Raw genomic sequence first — 20,687 nt, forward strand, 5'->3', positions numbered from 1 at the left:
TAATTCACTAATAAATTAATTAATAATCATTAATGTGTCAAATCGAAAAAAGGGCTCCGTCACGCCCTCCATATTCATATGGTCAATGCCTGTGTGAAAAGTGGGAACGATTGGTGCAGGCAGTGAGGAGATAATGAGGAGATAAAATGCGGTCGGACACACACACACTCACAGTCACACACACTCAGACATTCGCTCTATTATAGTATAGATGTTAACTTTATTAACTAAATACATTGGACATAAGAATATAATTTTATATAGTCATTAAGCTAAATATATAGACTGAAGTAATTAAAGCAGGGGATGTTTGGAATTTTAACAGTATTCTGATATTAAGTGATGGTGGGGTCTGTCTGTCTGTCTGTCGTATGAACAGCTGCAATACCGCTGGTTGACCTAAAGTGGCACTGTTCAGCAGCTATGCAAACTTTCATGCATATGGCCCCGGGTTACATTTATTTTCCTCTATAAAAATCTCAATGCTTTGGCATTTAGTTTAGTCTAAACTAAGCACGTGCCTTCTTTCACTGTTGTTTCTTTTCTTTTTTTCTTTTTTTCTTTTTTATACAGAAATGACCTAAGACACACTCATTATTGTTAACACTTCTCAATATAATTCATAAAGTCCTCGTACAAATCTTTTTGACGTCTCTATTCTTTCGCACACATCATTCAGGAAAACCCATTTGCACATCTTTTTTCCTTTTACTCGATCTATTCCCAATTCAGAAAGTCCACTAAAGCCACACCTTTCCTTCTCTCACACAGCTGAACTGTGGACCTGGGCCCAGCCTGCCTCAGTGTAAGCCCCTGTCACATGACAGTAGATTGCACCCATCAGTTTGCTCCAGATGATTTGGACGTCTGTTGTGAAGCATTCTGGGAAATCTTCCGCAAACACTTCCAGCATCACCCCGCTCAGGATCTGGGAGAGGGAGAAGGGAATCGTTAAGATGGGGAAGGTGGTAGGTACAATTAACAGGATGGGTAGCTAGTTGAAAAATATAAATATACTGTATAATGTCATTGTCAACCAGTACTGCACGTTACACTCATGTCAACACATACAGAAATAAGCTTAAAGTGATATAGGCTGAGTAGCAGAGAGAAATAAATTCAAACATGGGAGCAAGTAAGATAGAAAACAATACATTTAAAAAGTGTGCTGTTCAGTGTTGTTGTATATGGCTGCATCATTTTCATGTTATAGCTACAACCCACTGCGGCTACGGTACATCAAGCACTGGAGAAGTCACCTCGCCTCGGCCTCTGAGAATAATTTGTTTTATATAAATGAAATCACATAAAATATGAAAATTAAAAAGCTGGTTAACTCATATATCACATCATATCAACTTGACTATCACATTTCAATACAACACAAAGACAGCAATATAGCCGGGTAAAGATTCCCAATGCCCAACAGTATGGGACATTTTTACATCAAAGTCTTTTATTAACCTTGGCATTTATAATTTGTCAGGATTCCTTGTTCCTTCTTGGCTCATTCTGAAGGGGTCAAAGAAAGACTAATTATTTCATTTTTTTTACGTTGAATGTCTGGCTATGAGTTATTTGTGTTTTGTTCACAGCACACACCTGACAAAAGACCATATCAAATATTGTTTAGTTGATTGATTCATGAACTAATTAAATTACATACGTTTGCAAGGTAAATGCATAATTATGACAACACGAAAGTTTCCCCACTATGCAAGTAAATAGACATACAGAATGTACTCATATTTTGTACTTAAATAGAAGTATATGCGTTTCCCACCAAGAAGTATGCATCACGTTGTGAGCTTGTAGATCGGCTATTTTCAAATGGCCGAAATGTATATAGGGCTGAAGTGCTTAATGTATATTTTGTAATAATAATCTAAATCTATAACTTCTAAAGTTTTCAAATAATGTAGTGAAGTAAAAAGTACAATATTTGGATCGGAGATGTAGTGGAGTAGAAGTAAAAGTGTTGGAAATTGGAAATACTCAAGTACAAATCCCTCAAAATTGCACTTAAGTACGCTACTTGAGTACATGATGTACTTGTACTTAATTACTTTACACCACTGACCTTGAAGTATATGGGCTCCACCTTGTGCTTGAGAGCATGGACATTTCCCACCAAGGCCAACACAGAGGACACTTTCTCTTGGTCGTGGATGTTCTCCACCACGGTGTTGATGGCGCTCATCACCCTGCGAGCATGGTATCTCAGCTGGCTGTTCCGCTCCATCTTCTCTGGGTCCTCCATCTCCTGGAACTGGCTGAAGTACTGCTTGGCCGATGGAAAGTTCACAAAAAACCTGGGCAGTAAAGGAAGGGAATACAACATTTACAATTAATTGGATGATACAGCTTTACCAGTCAGTATGCGTCTCTTAGCGAACCTCTGGGCGACTGGACTGACTCTCTGAGGCGACTGGGCCGGGCCTTTGGGGCACATTCCATGGCGACTGTGATTTGTGGCGACCGTACCTGTTAACGTCTCTTACAGCATGGAGGGAAGATGAGGAATGAAGGAGATGTGATATATATATATTTTAAGATATATTTGGGGATTTTTATGCCTTTATTATGAATATAGGACAGTAGGATGCAGGAAATGGGGAGAGAGCGAGAGAGAGAGAGAGAGAGAGAGAGAGAGAGATGGGGAGTGATATGCAGCAAGGCCGTCGTCAGGCTACATTGTATAGTTGCTACAATGCTCGCCAGCGGTCTGTTAAGATATATGATGTTCATCTACTGAGAATAGCTAGATTTAAAAATGTTGTATGCAAATGTGAATATAGTTAGGCTACTTTATTATGCTCATGCAACAATAGCAGATAACAGTTATGTGCAGGCAAAAACTTATTTTAGGGACATCTAATAAATCATTTTTTTCTTTTCTTTTTTAAGATATTTTTTTGCGGCTTACGCCTTTATTGATTTTCTAAGGGACAGACAGTAGGCTGACAGGAAACGGGAGAGAGATGGGGGGATGACATGCGGTAAAGGCTGTGTAAGGTCCGGGAGTCGAACCCGCGGCACACCGCGACTGGATCACCAGTCCGGTGCCCAGACCGTTACGCTACGGCCTGGGCCATAAATCAATAAAATTGCTCATTACAATGTGTGACCTGCAGCATATTTACAAAACACAACCAACGGAATGGCTTTAGATGCACAACTATGCCCTGAGCAGTGAGCACTAGTCTCTTATTCTCTGAATCTGAGTTTTCCACTGAAGTGTTTACATTCTTTGTGAAAAAACATGGGTTTAGGAGGTGAAACTTTGAGACTACCAAAAACAAAATCCATGCTGAGAAGACAGACTAATTACTTAATTCCCAAATATAAATCTTAAACCTGCACATCCTGCAGTACTATTAGGGATTCCATTTGACTGGATAACAACTTGTACATACTGTGTGTTGTGTCTGCCAGTATTAATGGGGATATTGCTTCCTCGCATGTTGACAAGGATGTGATGATTCATGATTCTCTGCCAATTGGTATGGATACAGGAACGCTTGCCTCAAAACACAGTCACCCCGGGCATACAGATGGCGGAACCACTCAGCCTGGTATTCGTAAAGTAAACTGCTTAAATGGTTAAAACCTAAGCTTATTCCTAACCTTAACCACAGTAAAACGGTGCCACAACCTAACCCTATTCCTAAACTTAACCCCAGGAAAACTATGCCTAAACCTAAACTTATTATATTCTCAGTAAAACAAATACAAGAATACAAGAACCGCCCCAACGAGCGTTCAGCGTCAGGTCAGTGGAAATAAATGAGGGCGAGTGTATTTTAAATCGAGCATTCTGGTTACCATTGGTATCCGACTATCTGTTTCCACAGCGAGCAGCCAACGAAAGTGCCACTTTGTGCCCTCCTGTGAGCTTGTGGATCTGCTTATTTTAAAACATTTACTCAAAACCTTTCTTCTCAATATAACCCATGGTAATTGGATTGGTCTGGATGTTGCGGGGACCCCCACACGGTACAGTTGCACCTCTCACTTCACACAGGTGTGATTTTAGAATGGGCCTCAGGTCTTAATAGGTTAATGAAGACAATGACGGATAGTCGAATAACCGTGTTTCCGGACCCTGAGTGAACTCAAAGCTGTTTTTGAGCCCCTCCAACGTCTGGCTTTCACTCGTGACGGCATGTGGCAGCCAAGTCCATGGACTTTTAATGTTTGTTTTAAGTAGCGTGTCTGTCAAGGCCACAACAATGTTTCAACATGCTCAACAAGGCTCACAGAGCTCACCAATGAAGAAATGGATGCCATGCATGGCAAGCATTTTTTCTATAAATTCTAGGTATGTACAGGTAGCTTACTGTATGTCCTTCACATACTGGCCTACTGTATGTCGAGAACAGGTCATCCAATCAACATCAAACTTAGAAGGTGTATTGCTGAGGTAGCGCACTGGTCTTGAGTGAGAAAGATGATAGGATGAGCAGTTCTCGAAAAAGAAAGCTGAGGCCCGAAACGGGCACAGCACTAGTCTTCTCAATGATGATACAATATCTATTTACAAAAGACATATTTAGGCATGATCCCAAACATACAGAGCGTGTGTGTCCACGTGCACCAACATTCACCTAATTTTCATGACCCAAATTCACTCGTTAGTCCTTTTGCCCTAGTGCACCCAGCTGACTGGCTATGCCAGTCTAGTTCCTCCCCTGTGTGAGTTTGCCCTGGGCAGGCCCACACTGTGTACGTCCCCTGCAGATCCTGTGACATGCAGGCAGCCTAACAGAAGCCCTATTTCGCCTGCAGTGGTCTTTGCTCAGCATCCCCAGCTGTCGTTATTCAATCATTTATTTTGTGACAGGAATTATAAACCAGATAATAGTTGTCCCATGCAGATAAGACACTTAATGGTAAAACTACAGAAGCTCACAGCGTAGCTCTGCTTGTGCTATAGTTATAGTTCCCAAGTATCGTTTGTAAAATAATTGATTATATAACTGGAGCAAAAGCAATATTAAGAGGCTATTTAATAGGATTTAGGTCCACTTGACACACACTGCTAAGTGCATCTTTGTTTTGCAATGTTTGGCATGGCGACTCTAGCCTGGAAACCAGACGAATCTGGCACTGCTCAGTTTGAAATTGAATTACATTTCGCTCACCCCAGAGTTGTGGGTGACCAATCAGAGCCCACTATTCAAAGTGAGACTTTTATGCTCTGATGTTGGTAACTGCCCCTCGGAAATAAATCTTCCAGACAAAAGTTCCAGACTAATATCTACGCAGTGATATTAGTGATATTGTATTTGTACATTTTGGATAATTAGTAGAACTTGGTTCGTCTCAACTGCTCTTTTGTCTAAGACATTTTTACTTTTCTGGTAACTTACAATATAAGTATGTGATAAATATAGATGACACTCAGAGGTGATGGAAACAGTTGGGAAGAGCATTGTCTACTCTAGGGGTACGGGCTGCTATTCGCATATAGGCAGGGGGAAAACAATGTTTTGGTTATTACAGCTTCACAGGTCCCTGATCAGTGATAATGCTGGGAGACATTTGGTTCCTGTGCGAGATGTGACCGCGTTTGGCATCTCAGACTTTGCTGAGCACACTTCTGCACCTGTCTTTGCATTTAAATTGACTCATCAAAGCCAGAGCAGTGCTGTTTAGTGGGGTTTATTAATCAGATTTTAATTAGACTTGAAGGACCTTTTATAGGGAGGTGGATTCTACTCCACTGAATTCTGAAGGTTACATTTTTCCATTAGGCACAGGGATATGAGCAAGTATGCCTGAACATGGCTCATCTCTTTTCAGGACTCTTGAATGCACACTTTAAATAAATACCCACCACATGTCACCAAAGATGGTGTCTTCTTTCAAAAAAGGCTTTTAATCCTACCCTAATTCTATTACGATTGATTGCTCATACAAAGTTGACAGTGTCACTGTACTGTTAAATGCCGGGGCCAGAGGGACAGGGGGGTGGGGGTGCAATTGCATTAGTATGCATTGGGGAGAACGTCAGAGCTTTGAGGCTTTTGTCACTGTATATTCTCTCCATGTATCCAAGCAGACGGACAGAGACATGCAAATCTGTACGCACAAGAACACCAGTCATGGAAGGATTATCATCTTCTTAGACACAGTTAGGTCATTTAGTTATAGTTTTAATAGCGGCAATTACCTGCAACTCTGTTCCATCACACTGTATCACGTATCATCTTTCCGTATGTAGTAAGTAGCCTATTACAATTACATGATTGTTGACACTTAATGACACAACTGGTCGTATGTTGTGCATGACAGGTAATTGTTCAAGAAGTACATAATCCACGATAAACTGTATCTTGAAATATTTGGACAGACAGGCGGCAGATCGGGCAGGCCATGTTGCTTTTCATTGAGGGAGCCGGGAGAATTTATTTTTGAGAGGGGGGTGGGAGAGATGTGCAAGAAACCAAAAAGAGAAGAAGGGCCAGTCAGTGGGGGCAGTGGGGGAGAGAGAGACACACTGAACTGCCAAAGCTTGTTGCTGTCATTCACGCAAGCACACAAGAACACAAACTTGTGTACGCACTACGCAGTACGCACACACGCATGTATGCACACATGCACACATGCATGCACACAAACACAAAGAGAAGAATGCTCTTTGCACCTTATATATCCTCCCTTACTCATTTCCATCACCCTGAAATGTTAGTCACGTAGTTTCAGTCACTTCAGTCGCCATGGCTACAAAAACTGTCAATTTTAAACGGGCCCTTCAGGGCATTTTCTTGTGGAATAGAGTGAATTTGTATGTGGACAGTGAAGAGATCAGAGGTTTTACACTCTCTCCTCTCTGATCTAGGTATTTAAGAACATGAAATGAAAAAGCCAAAAGTGTCATCTGTAATTGGGCTGCAACAGACCATGGCTTCATGCATGGAGGCTGTCTCTCTGATTGAGGAAATAGTTTACAGTATGAGAGAAAGTGAAAGCGCTTTTGGAGGTGCACTCTAGAGGCCGGTGAATATTCAATTACAATCTGGGGGTAATTTGGAGGCTCTACTTGTATTTTTTGTAAGAAAAATGTATTAATCGCAGGAAAACAGTACAGTATGAAAACCCTGTTTAAGGTCATTGTCACATGATGGAACAACGCATTTCTGGTGCCCTCCTTTTGTGAAAGTGAAATTGCTTTTGGCTCTGCTTTAGAAGCCCCTCAATGTGTAATTAAAATGAGTGCAGGTAGGTTCATGATTTGTGGCATTAATAGGAAAATGGGACTCTGATTGTAGCCAATGAGAGTGGAATATGAGAATATTATATTTGTGTGAGTTTTGGATAAATCGAGAAGTAGTAGCACTAGCAGTGTGTGTTTTGAAGAAAACACAAAATGGTGGAAATGGATGTGGCCTATATGGGAAGTTAATAATGCAGTTTAAAAGTTATAGGCCAAAACGTGAATCGGGCCGGGTTATAGCGCCACCATAAGGCCGATTTTGAACCTGGTGTTGGTTCACTATGTAATATTCAACCCGAGAACAGCGAGAAACCTTTTTTTTTTATGTTTTTTGGTATCCCAGTGAATCAATGAATGGTGACTACAGGATACCACTCATTTTCAACATTTTACTGTCATTAATATACCTGTTGTGGAAATAATAATAAAAAGTCCCCCCATTCTGTGTTGCCTAGAACTGGAGGTCTGAAAAAAAAATAGTAACAGTAACAAGTACATCTCAGTGACATCACAAAGCTGTACTTACTTCATATTGTTACTGTTTTTTGTCAGACCTCCAGTTCTAGGCAACACAAAATGGGGTGACTTTTTATTATTTCCAGTTTTCAGTACTATAGAAAAGCGCCCAGTGAGAAACGTTCCGCGGTGAAAAAAAAGGTGCGATTAATTTATCTGTAGTTAATCGCGATTAATTTTTCTGTAGTTAATTAATCTAAATTAATCGCAATTAGTCCCGGCCCTAGTTTAAAGCCCACAAGAATGGCGAATAGCTTTTCAGACGCCGCCCCCCTCTTGGTACACGTACACGTTTTTACACCCTATAAGGCAAATATTTTCTAGATTTCCTTTTGCTTTAAGTAGCATTATGACATATCAAACTAGAGAGTTTTCATGATTCTGAATCCATTCCAAGCATTAGTTTTGCATAAAAACACTCATTGGGCTAAAAACGGCCATAGCCATCATCACAAAAGTGGCCAAATTTAGCCCAATGAGTGTTTTTATGCAAAACTAATGATTCAGAATCATGAAACCCTTATAGTTTGATATGTCACATGCTACTTAAAGAAAAAGGAAATCTAGAAAATATTTGCCTTATATAGGATGTCTATGGTGGCCATACTGTACAGGCCATTTTCTAAACTTCCCCTCAGACAATTCCAGGCAACTTTCTTTTTCTGTTATTCAGGATATATTGAAGATACAAAAACTGCTGAGTTTTATTTTATTTTTTTCAATTAGATTATTACTGGACTAAACATTTATATAAACACAACTGACAAACTGACATACATTTCAGATACAATATACAAGTTGTTTCTGGTTATACTTTCTGTTCCTCTAACCATTTCAAATTTGGGATCTTTAGTATCTTTATAAAGGTGCCCACTGCTTTTATATTGTGAATTAGTATTTAATACCAAAGATGAAAATGAATGAGGGCATATAAATGTCTTCTATATGGATAAAAGAAAATTAAGAATAAAAAATGTATGAAGCAATTAAAATATGACAATCTGGGCATTGTGACACTTTCAGTCCAAGTAGAGATGGACCTTGAAATGTTCCAGCATCTTAATGATGTTGAATGTTCCTTGCCTGGTGTGTGTGTGTGTGTGTGCGCGCGCGCGTGCGTGCATGCGTGCGTGCGTGCGTGCGTGCGTGCGAGCGAGAGATAGAGTCTGTCCACTTGCCAACCAAGAACCTGAAAAATGAAATGATCACAAAATTGCATCCATTGTTTGATGTGATATTATCAAAGAGAATGTTACCCAGACACCCTCCATTATAATGAACAAACACAAGAAGAGCCAACTGGCAGAAAACCTACGACTAAACCAAATGATAAGACAACAAAAATAAAGTCTGACAAATCTGACACACTGGAAAGTATAAACCCAAAAGCTGAGCGAACTACAAAAGTGTGTTCCTCGGATCACAAGTCTCCACCAGTATATATATGCACTGCTGTAAAGCACTTTGCAACCCTGTTTGAAATAAATTAATTGTGAAATTCATTATAATTAATAGTAGGCTACTAGTGTATATAGGCCATACAGTATGGCATAAATAATAGTAGCAAACAGACTATCGCTTCTCGCCCTCAGGCGTCTTACTGGTAATAGTCTGACTTTATTTAGAGAAACCACAAATTAAGGTTTGTTATTCATCATTCCGCCCCCTGTGATGTCATGTATGGGTCAATACATCATCATCATACTGTACTTACCTACTCAAGCTACTCGTGACCACACTGTTTCTTCTTCAGGAGCAACCACACTTGAAATTTCCCCAAATAGCGAATGTATGAATCATGGGCGTCAATCATGGGGGACGGGGGGACGATGTGACCCCCCCCCCCCCCCAAAGTTATTCAGGAGTAACGAACACCGTATCCCGTTCCAACTAGGGCAGATCTGGCTATTTCTGTATCCGGAGATTTTGATCTACATCCGAGTCAATCAATGTTGACGTCCACGAAAGGAGAATGCAGTTGATTATCGCGGTCACTTAGTTTTTAGATAAAAAAATAATGATGACGTCAGCTTTATTAAACCGTAAAAAAGACGCCCGTATCCGAAGGAAAAAAGGGGGGGACACGACATTTAACGTGCACGTGTGCTTGTCCCCTGCCAGCCTTTAGCTGGATTTACGCGCCAGGTTCGAGTTGATTGTGCGACTCACCTTATGAGCACGGTCACGCCCACACCTTCGCCCTCGCAGTTCTCGTAGACACGCCCCCATGTGTCCTGGATGATGTAGCGCTCACTGTCTGACAGAGGCTCGGCGCACACCGGCTGCTCGTCCGCAACATCCTCGCAGTTCTCGCAGATGTGCCCCCAGGTGTCCTGGAGGACGCCCTGCTCACCGTCCGACAGTTGCTCCCCCTTCTCCGGCCGCTCTTCCCCCATCTCCCCGCACACTCCTTGCACTTCCATTGGCGGTGAAGGAGACTCCCTGCGAGACATCCTCCGTCGCCGCAGCAGCTCGGAGGCTCCCAGCAGGGTGCGAGGGAGGTAGGGAGTGAGGGAGGGGGGGAGCGAGACGGAGAGTTGAGACCCCACGGCGAGAGCTGGAGAGCAAGGGATGGTGAGAAGAAGAAGTGGAAGAAGAGAGAGGACAGGAGCGGACCACAGTGCTGACGGCCAGTGCGATTGACCGTGACTCCCCTTGAAAAGAAAAAAAAGTCCCCAGTCCCCCCAAACCCGTCACACGACAACCCCTGTCTGTCTCCCCCTCTCACTCTCTCAAACTCCCTCTCTCTCTTACATGCTCTTTTGTTCCCCTGCTCAGACTATCTTTGTCCATCCAAAACTTGTTCTCCGTTGTTCTTTTCCGTCTCTCTCTATCTCTTGCGCTCTCTCACCCTCTGGTTCTCTGGAGGAGGTGATGCTCAGTGGTCGCAGTTTTATTTTCTCACTACTTCCATCACTTCTCCTGTCGCTCTGTTCCTCTCTGGTGTAGAAGATGCTCTGTGGCTCTGTCATATAAGGACCTAATGGAATGAAAAGGAGAGAGGGGTGGGGAGAAAAAGAGAGAGGGGTGGAGAAATATACAGAGGGGGGAGAGAGAGAATCAGGGGACGAAGGGTCTCTACTCTCTACCCTACCTCCCCCACTAATAGTCTCTCTTCAGTGTGCATGTGCCCATAACTACGTAAACCTCTCTCTCTCATTCTCTCTCTCTCCATTGTATTGAGTGGATACAGCTGTCACAGTCAGAGGGCATGGGCATAGACAGAAAGTGGAGAGGTGGTGCTGATTGTGTGCGTGCGTGCGTGTGTGCACATCTTTCATTGTGTTTGTATGTGTGCAAGGCACCTGCTCTGTATTTTGTCTCAGAAGAGAGGCTGCATGCAACGTGACAGAAAACCAAGAAACATTTTCAAAGGAAAGTTAGTCTGTTACTAATAATATCCAGGGAACTAAACAGTCATTTGACTCATTTCCCCATGTGTCCTCTTAAATACCAGCACCCAGAAAGAGTCACCAGGAAGTCAACTCACTATGGAAACAAAACAGAGTAATGCCTACATTTTGTTGCACGTTGTTACTCATTGAAAATAAAAAGCTAAAAACAAAACACAATGGTCAACACAAAGAAGCTTTATAAAAAACAAAATACAAAAATGTAATCCAAGCAAATGTCAAGAGAATACTTCAAACAAAGCCTCAACAGATATAGGTCAAACAGGCATAATCTGTTAAATCAAGGATATTCTAAAAGCCACATTTGACATTCCCTGTCTGTATGCGCATAAAGACTGGAGTGTGATAAACTACCGTAATGGCAAATTTATGCTCAGGGTATGAATTGGGCTTTAGCTTTATAGAGAAAGTACTGGTGGATGATGCTGATGACAGCTCTATTATACCACAGAAGCAATTAAGGGAGACAACAATTGAGAGGCATAGGGCTGTCACAGCAGTTTGTAAAATGGCAGACTTCAGCACAACACCAAGGGCTGTCGCTCTGTCACTTGTCGTCAAGACAAAATGAAATGAAATGAACTGGCCCCGGCATTTTGCAGCTGTCACTCAAGCAAATGCCCGTCCTAAGTAGGCTATAATGCATGTCATGAAAAAATATATTTTATCTTTTAGTTTGTGAATGACATACTGTCAACCATCTGTCAGTGGTTGAAATGTAGGCCCAAGAACATTCAGGCAAATGTGTAATGTATATTGAGACAAAACTTAACAGGCTACTCTACGAATTTTGGGTCTGCATTTAAGGGACAATACAAATTTAAACTTAAAATCTCTCACAAATGAGATGAATGTCTGTGTGTAGTGTGTAGGCCTACCTTATAAAGTTGAACGACACAGTGGACACAGTTACACAAGGCCGGATAGCATGAAGCTTTACACTTTTGGCATGTGCTTACTCCACTGTCTCTCAGCTGACCAAAAAGGATTATTTTACTGCAGCTCTGTAGTGGACACAACATATTGTGATGTGTTACTGTATGTATGTCAAGACAGATTTAGTGCATTAGTGAAAGTAGGTTAGATGTTTCTTTTTTCATCTGATTTCACTCATCATTTCAACTAATTGTGTTGGAAAAGGAATGACTATAAAAAAGTTTAAGATCTTTGTTACCACTCTATTCCTTTACTCTACTCTCTCAACAACATAACTTCCTTTCTCATCAACTCACCTGATAACAATTCCTCCCCTTACTATGGTAACTATTGACAACTCCTCGATTGCTCATCAACTTACTTGTTTTAACAACTCCTCTCCTTGCTTAACTTAACTGTCTGATGGCAACTTCTCCCTTGCTCACCTGTTCACTTCTAATAACAACTCATTTCTATAATCTCTTCAGTGATGTGTATTTATACCTACTGTATATGTCATTCGTGCATTGTAATTTGTATCCCTTCTTCCTCCACCTCATTCTTCCCCTTTCTTTACTGTCATTTACTGATCAGATTCCAGAATATTCATGGTTCTCTGCCCCCCCTGTTGGAACGGTCTCACGGTTATCTCCGCCCATCGTCATCATCTCCACTTCCCCTCACCTCCCTCAGCTTTCACCCCTTTCCATTAGGGTAGAAGGATTATTATATGGTGTGTGTGTGTGTGTGTGTGTGTGTGTGTGTGTGTGTGTGTGTGTGTGTGTGTGTGTGTGTGACTGCGTGTGTGTGTGTGTGACTGCGTGTGCATACTGTGTGTGTGTATGCGTATGTGTACATGTGTGTGTGTGTGTGTGTGTGTGTGTGTTGCCCATAAGACATTGGGCAGGAAATGTATTATTTTCTTTCCGTAAAATCCTATAAGTGTTATCCACAGCAGGCAGATCTGAATACTCATTAGGAACTGGAATAATTCCTTTAGACCATAGACTGTAAAAAAATATGGACAAAGCGTTCCCCGGGTCTAACATGAACGTAAAATGAAGCCTGTCAGTCCTTGAATTGTAAATCGCCATCTTTCTAGATCCGTTTGGGCCCAGCTGGCCCATTGGCTGGCCCAGACAACGAGGCGGGACTTCCCCCCCTTCTTCTTAGTTAGGTTTTTTATTTTGACTGAGTACAGCATCTTGCAATGGGTCTGGTCCACAAGATTCGATACACCACCAAGATACCCATGTACCTGTCTAAATACTTCCTTAATGTAAACGAAGTCCACACCCACAACACCAGAGGGAGTGCAACAAACCATGTACAACCCAGATTCGGCACAAACAAGGGACTAAATTATTTTCGCTCCTATGCCATCAAAATGTGGAACGCCCTACCAACAGTCATTAAGACATGTGAATCCCTTGACTCCTTCAAAACCGCTCTCAAAGGGCACCTACGGATGGCTGCAATTCGAAACTGGCCTCTGTAAAATCTGAATCCCCCACCCCCCCCCACCCCCATTTCCCCTCACTGTATAATGTATCTTTTCCCTTTTTTGCTTCCTATATGATGAATTCCTGTTCTGTTCTTTAGCTACATAGAAATGTCTATTTGTATGTCTCTAAATGTTTGTATGTCTCTAAATGTTTTGATGAATTGAACAATGTGGACCCTGTTGTAAACAAGTGTAATGCTTAATTGGGTCGTCCACTCACAGTTAACAGTCTTTGTATTGAGTTTGTGCTTAAAATGTACTGTAAATTCTACAAACTGTTAATAAATATTTCAATCAATCAATCAATCTGGAGTGGGTGGGGAAGTTCATAGACTATCATAGACTGTGACGTAGCCACGCCCCTCAGAACATACGCAACTTTATGGTCATTTTTTTAATAAATGGGACCATAATTTTCCAAAAAGAATATTATGACATTAGAAATGAGACTTTAAACTAGTGACTGGAAGCAGAAAGTATTCATGACCATGTTTATTAAGGTAATACAGTCTAGGTGAAGTTGGGCCCAAATACATGAACTTCTATGGGGCTATGGTTTTTTTTGGGCCCAATGACAGCGCCACAACAGGCCATTATATGAACTTTCAGGAAAATCCCGATTTCCTCAGTGGCTTCACAAAATATCTGTCTGACTGCCCCCCTGCTTTAGACTTAAACATGTTGTGGACAACCCTTCCCTAAAAATGCTTTATGGAAGATATTATTAAAAGTTGTTGCAAATAATGAAAAGTATAGAGTAGCCTACTGTAAAACTCTGAATGTGGTCTTTTTGACTAGCCAATGGCAGGGGCGGAAACTGGAGGTCCGTTTCAACACCAAATATGAGGCACTCATATACCTAGGACATAATTATTCTGTTAAATAGTTTTGACTGTTCGATATTGCGCACAGCCATTACTCTCGACAATTACGCAGCATAAAATGGGGCATTATAGCGCCTTTATCCAAAGGACAAAACTGTTTATTTATTTTGTATGTATTATGCAAGAACAATGCATGGCTTCTATTTCAGCATGCTATTTCCAGGAAGACAAGTTTTATTTATTTTTAATTAACAAATCTTTATAACAGTCACATAATTCCAGGAAGACAAGTATATTAACTTACTTGGAAACCCATCAATGATGCCATCATTGGAAGGCAGCTGAACTGTCCATGCCAACAAATGAGACAGACATTGTGCCATCTTATAATGAGTAGGCCTATGCCTATGGACCAGTTATATGACGATAAGTTTGAAAATATTGATTGATTGATTTATTAACAGTTTGCAGAATTACAGTACATTTCAAGTACAACTCAATACAACAACTGTTAACTGTGAGTGGACGACACCATAAAGCTTTTGATTGATTGATTGAAATATTTATTAACAGTTTGTAGAATTTACAGTACATTTTAAGCACAAACTCAATACAAAGACTGTCAACTGTGAGTGGACGACCCAATTAAGCATTACACTTGTTTACAACAGGGTCCACATTGTTCAATTCATCAAAACATTTAAAGACATACAAACATTTAGAGACATACAAATAGACATTTCTATGTAGCTAAATTCATCATATGGGAAGCAAAAAAGGGAAAAGATACAATATACAGTGAGGGAAAATGGGGTGGGGGGGGTGGGGGGGGATTGGCAGTTGGAACAAGCATTACACTTGTTTACAATAGGGCCCACCATTTTCAATTAATCAAAGTGCCCCTTTAAGAGGTTGAAATGCCTAGTTGTGGCCATGTCTTTTATTTGGACAATTATCCTTTAAAGTGCCCTGACATCACATTAAAGTTATGTATTATGTTCAATTCCACACGTTGCTATAGCTCCATCTTGTGGACATATATAGTAACTGTAGTGAAAAATCAGTGACTCCATTTTTCCCCGTCGGATTTCCCGACAAGTTGAGTTACACGTCAGAAGAATACATGTACTGGTGAGTGGACGTGTACAGTGACCTCAACCTTTTTTCGTCAGAAGCTGATCCTAGATGTACACAGAAACATGGAACGTCAAGTGGTGGTGGTCAAGATGCCGATGAACGGTGGTGAGAGCTTCTCAACTGCTACTTCTGACATGCCTTCTGGCTTACAAAAAAATCCCACACCCCATATTTATTTGAGCTTCTGTTGTGTTCTGGCATCTCCGCATGTTTAGAAATCACCCTGCGCCGTGGTGCGATGTTTTGATGCGTTTCCAATTCAACATTTCATGTTAGTTAAAATGTGTAACTTGTGTAGTCAGGCAAACAGGGAGGTATAGAGGTAGACGTAGACTACAGTTACAGACAGTACAGTGCTTGCACTTGTGTGTGCTTGCTTGGCAGTTGGCTTGCAGAATATGGCAAAGCGCACGACAGTACGTGTGTGTGTTCCTTCCTTGTCGACAAGAACAGATTTTTAAGACTTGTTGTTTGTCGGCAAGCATAGTATAATCGCATTTTACTGGCTTAATGTTGATCGCCTATATTTTCGGTGCAGTAGGCTAGGCACTGTTGTTGTATGACGATGGGCTGCTACGTCATCTGGTGACTATATGAGCTGCTGTGTTGCTCTGATCACGCAGCCCTGGCCGCGAATATTGTGCCCTGCAAGGCCAGGCTGCATCCTCCTCTTCCACACTTCAAATAAATACATGCCATATATTGAATCTGAACTGTATTGGTAAAATAACAGGGTCTGAAGACAAACTGCAACACCCTGGCCTCACCTCCCAGTCCCAGCTCATCTCCAAAATATTTGAGCTCAGCCCCTAAAAGGTCCTCCACATCCTATCCTCATCCAGCCCAGGATGGACCTAAAGTAGACCCATGGGAAACACTGTATTTATTTAAATAATAAAAATAACAACAATAGCCTACAGTATATAAGGGGGATCAGAGTGGATATCTTAAAATGTAAAATGTGTGATTGTTAAAGGGATATTTCACTTTCATGGTCATGTTATCGTCTAGCTTATGTGAACACCCCAGACAGTTTATAAGTTGCTCGATTCAATATTTAGATATTTGATATTAATTTTAGCAGCCCCCACCCCCCTTCCTATAAAAACCTTCAAACTTCAACTCCATTTTAACCATGGTGACTGATATTGTCCTAATACGTGAGAGGCCGTGTTTTTTCATTTACTGTTTTCATTTATTTTAATAATTATTTTTGGAAAAGAATAAGGAGAGGGAGAAGCCAGCAGAGACTTGAAAAAAAATATATATATAAAAAAGAAGAAAAAAACAGTAAATGAAAAAGCACTGCCCTCTCGCATATTAGGAAGACAACATCAGTCACCAAAAAAAAGGATGGGTGTTTGAAGTTACAGTGGGTTTGTATAGGAAGGGGGCGAGGCAGCTAAAATGAATATCAAACATCTAAATACTGAAAAACTGTCTGGGGTGTTCACATAAGCCCACGATTTTGCAACCCATTTTTTGGGGTATCTAATGTAATCCTGGTCACTTCCTGGTCACTTCCTCTGCCATCCTGGGGGGGCAGCGGACTGACCTCATGTTCCTTCTATGCATGAGGAGTCCAAGCTGCTTCTTTTCACCTGACAGGGGGGGGAGTGTCCCCGGCCGGACATAGTGCGTTATTCCGTCCAGTTCCTTTCCCCTCCATCAGGGGAGGGATCAGGTTTTTTTTAAAGTGAAATATCCCTTTAAGTCTGGTTTTGCCTCTGAGGAAGATGCATTTGTGTTGAAATGGCAGTCACGCTATTTGTACCAGGACCTGAATAAGGTTCTCCAGTGTCAATTCTATTCTACAACTTCTGTTGTCCTGCTCCTGTGATGCACGCAGCCTTGCCTTGTTTGGCTGAGGCGCGCCAGTAAGACTCCCTTTCTTCTCCCAGGCTCAACTTGTGGAGTTGGCATAATATTATCTGGCCTTCATTTCCATTCTATTCTATTCTATATTGTTCCTAAATGTCTTATATTCTGTTCTGCCTACACTCACTGTTCTCTTACTGTCGCTCAGGGTTCTCCTTGGGTGGGTCTCCTACCCCGCGGAAGAAACAGGTGCGTTTCTCAGCCCGGCATGACATCCTCCTCCTCAAAGAGGTTATCGCCCAGAACCCTTTTGCCTCCAAGGAGTCAGGTTGAAAGTGTCTCCTTTATTTTTGACTAAATCTGCCATAAATAGGCCATAGAGTGAAAATAAATAATCCCTAATTTAACGCAATGCATTTTTTAAATGTGTAACAATCACTGTAACATCTTAAGGACGGATTTGGGCCCGTGTGGGAGAGATCATTACAGCAGCCCTTGAGCATGAAAACTTTGAAGTGGATGGCAGACGATGTAGGGAGAGAACCATGTTGCTGTTGGACTATTACAAGAAACAAGACTATGCCAGCTTGCGCAGGTTAGTCAGTAGGTCAATCGGATAAATGTCTGGAGACAAAAAAAAGCAAATCTGCTTTACAAAGTATGCTACACACACACACACACACACACACACACACACACACACACACACACACACACACACACACACACACACACACACACACACACACACACAGACGTACACACATCTCTGTGTGTGTACATCTGTAATCCAGGTATCTCGAGGCATGCATTTCCAACTTGCATCATTCCAAGTAGGCCAGTGCCCAACGTGCACCGCTCTAGTTCTATAAATAATAGTAATGGCATCCTTTTGTGCATGCCTGTTTGAGCTTGTTTGATGTTTGCCTTTGACCCTACGAGCATGTGTGCATGTATGTTGGTGGATTTCTGTATGTGTTCAGGTTTGGAACAGAGAGGTTGTATGCACAGAAGGAGGACCTGCTACATGATGTGTTGGAATTGGAGGTCGAGAAAGGTGTCCTGGCGGGCAACAAGCAACATGTGAGCATCAGTGCCGTCAGAGTAGATGAGGTAATTCCGACGGTGCATTGGTCTGACAAAGTGACTTTGAGTGCTGTTAGGCCGGGTAACAGTTGGGGACAGGGTTAGTAATAGGGCGAGTCGGACCAACGAGCCGTCAATTACTATTATAATTATATTATCACCAGGATGAGGAACTGAGGAAACGAGCAATGGAAGAACTGCATTTACCTGAGGAGGACAAGCCCATCATCACTGTGACACACTGTGAAACAACAGATTCCACAGGTAGAGAGAGAGAGTGCATTACTTAATTAAGATGCCAAAAGTCATAAAAGTATATAAAAAAGAAAGAAGGACTTTTCTAAAAATCGAATTGATCAACTATCCATAGATCGCTCCTCTAATAATTGACACCTTACCTTCCTCACATTACCGTCCTCACCTTAGATCACCATATGGTCCCCACGCCTTCAGAGGTAGAGGAGGAGCACCGAGGCTGTGGTGAGCTGTCCACCTCGCCTATGGCCAAGCGGCCGTGCCAGTGCTGCTGCCAGACCTACTCGGAGATCCTCAGTTTCCTGGAGAAACGCTCCGAGGCGGAGCAGAGGCTGCGGGAGGAGGAGCTCGCTCTGAGGAGAGAGGAGCTGGAGATCGAGAGGAGTACGATTTTCATAGTGTTTCATTTGTCCAGTTCAAATACATGGTGTAATACTACTACTATTACTACTACACTACTGAAATAATGATGATAATGATCATCAACATTATGTTATTTGTAACTTGCTTTCCACAGAAAGGTAAAATAGTTAGGCATTTTCATTGTAGGTTGATATTGTCTTTCACCTGGTATTCGTCACACGGCTGGGAAACATTGTATGATTAGCCTTCCTCCAAATCAGATGTCTTGAACACCAATAGCAGCAAACAAATATGTGCACAAATAGCAGCAAACAAATGTGTGCACAAATGTGTGCACTGGTAGTATTAGTAATGCAAATTAGGGGTGCAGTCACACTGAATTTAGATTCTGCCTTTGCTCTGACAATACTTTTCAATGGGAACGGAGCAGTTTGTTGCCATTAGTGGATTTTTGCAAAAACAAAAAAAGGCATTGAAAGGTAGAATCTGCCGCATAGGCAGAATCAAAGTACGGTGTGACTGCACCCTTGGAAGACTTTCCATTTGCTCCAGATTCTTTTTTTTCTTTTTTTTTTTTTCGCCTGAAATTATATGGTGTCATTATTCTTGAACTACAGGTTTGTTTTGGATTATTTTAATCTTAGGTAAGATTGCCATGGAGAGGGAGCGTCTTGGAGCTGAGAGACACGAGAGAGCGAGAAGATTTGAGTTGGAGAGCCAGGAGAGGCAGGTCATCCTGGACCTGCTGAAGGAGAAGGTGTTGAAAAGCTGAGAAATGAATTGCTGGGGAGATAATTTAAAAAGGTCAGGGGCGCTGGGTGGCAAACGGGTAAAGTTCATGCCCACCATGAAAGACTAGGGGTTTGAATCCTCACTGGTGCCTCCAGCTTGGCCGGGCAACAGTGTCCATAGGAACACAACTGGCTGTGTTTATAGGAGAAGGTGCAAATATCTGTCGCTGCACTAGCGACTGGTACAGATTAATGTGACCAATCTTCAAGCCTGTTCAGCCTGCGCTATAGTAGTAATAGCCGGTGAAATTTATCTCTCAGGAGAAAAGAATCGGTCTTGATGTCATATTTCTGAGAAGACATGACTGTTCTGTGCTCTCCCTATAGGGCTGTTGCATTTGGTAATTGGCATTTACTTTTTTAATTGTATTATTATGTTTATGTTAGCATAATTCTGCTGAACAAGTTCCACTAATATTTTGCTAACTGACAAATCTCCTTGATTCTCTACATAACGACTACATTGGGAATACAAGAAACTGCAAAAATGTGTCAAAAAGTGTGAAATGTGTACAACAAACAAGGTCATGGCATGGGTCACATTATCCAATTGTCATTGTGTCATCATACATCAGTGGGAGAAACACTGTCCGCTAATACCCACTATACCAGTATACCCACACACACTAGAACATCAGACAGTGTGTCAACTGTCAAACACAAGTGTCCAATGTGTGAGGTGTGCTTGTGTCTCCGCACAGGAATTGCACTTTAAGTCTGCCTCAGGATACATTTCAGCCATCCTGGAGCTCTATGTAATACTTCATTTGAATTAGACTGAGACGTACACATGAGGTGGTTGAGTTCACTATATTATGGGTGCGTTCGGAAATGCGCACGGGGAAT

The 20,687-nt window shown here is 41.7% G+C and overlaps 2 protein-coding genes across 2 annotated transcripts; one reads left to right on the forward strand and one right to left on the reverse strand.

Annotated features, from left to right (window-relative positions):
- Positions 1-280: 280 nt before the first annotated feature.
- cygb2 (cytoglobin 2) lies at positions 281-10,707 on the reverse strand (the record flags this gene model as incomplete). The annotated part of the gene is made up of 4 exons (XM_083764373.1): positions 281-928; positions 2,081-2,312; positions 9,905-10,292; positions 10,587-10,707. The coding sequence occupies 4 exons, from the start codon at positions 10,705-10,707 to the stop codon at positions 764-766; spliced, it is 906 nt and encodes a 301-aa protein (XP_083620499.1). The 3' UTR covers positions 281-763.
- A 4,788-nt stretch (positions 10,708-15,495) lies between these two features.
- Positions 15,496-20,221, forward strand: LOC310858932 (uncharacterized protein). Its single transcript, XM_083765239.1, has 7 exons — positions 15,496-15,633; positions 17,555-17,674; positions 17,800-17,941; positions 18,330-18,459; positions 18,597-18,696; positions 18,859-19,071; positions 19,695-20,221. Exons 1-7 carry the CDS (start codon positions 15,591-15,593, stop codon positions 19,820-19,822), a joined length of 876 nt encoding a protein of 291 aa, XP_083621365.1. The 5' UTR covers positions 15,496-15,590; the 3' UTR covers positions 19,823-20,221.
- Positions 20,222-20,687: the final 466 nt, after the last annotated feature.

The sequence above is a fragment of the Protomyctophum parallelum genome (genome assembly GCF_964188405.1).
Source record: "Protomyctophum parallelum genome assembly, chromosome: 5".
Lineage (NCBI taxonomy): Eukaryota > Metazoa > Chordata > Actinopteri > Myctophiformes > Myctophidae > Protomyctophum > Protomyctophum parallelum.

Bases quoted from the DNA above. Each gene is read 5' to 3' on its own strand.
- LOC310858932 (XM_083765239.1), top strand. From the start codon at position 15,591: ATGGAACGTCAAGTGGTGGTGGTCAAGATGCCGATGAACGGTG. The intron at 18,460-18,596 runs GTAATTCCGACG...TATTATCACCAG, and splicing joins GTGCCGTCAGAGTAGATGAG to GATGAGGAACTGAGGAAACG. The intron at 19,072-19,694 runs GTACGATTTTCA...TTTTAATCTTAG, and splicing joins GGAGCTGGAGATCGAGAGGA to GTAAGATTGCCATGGAGAGG.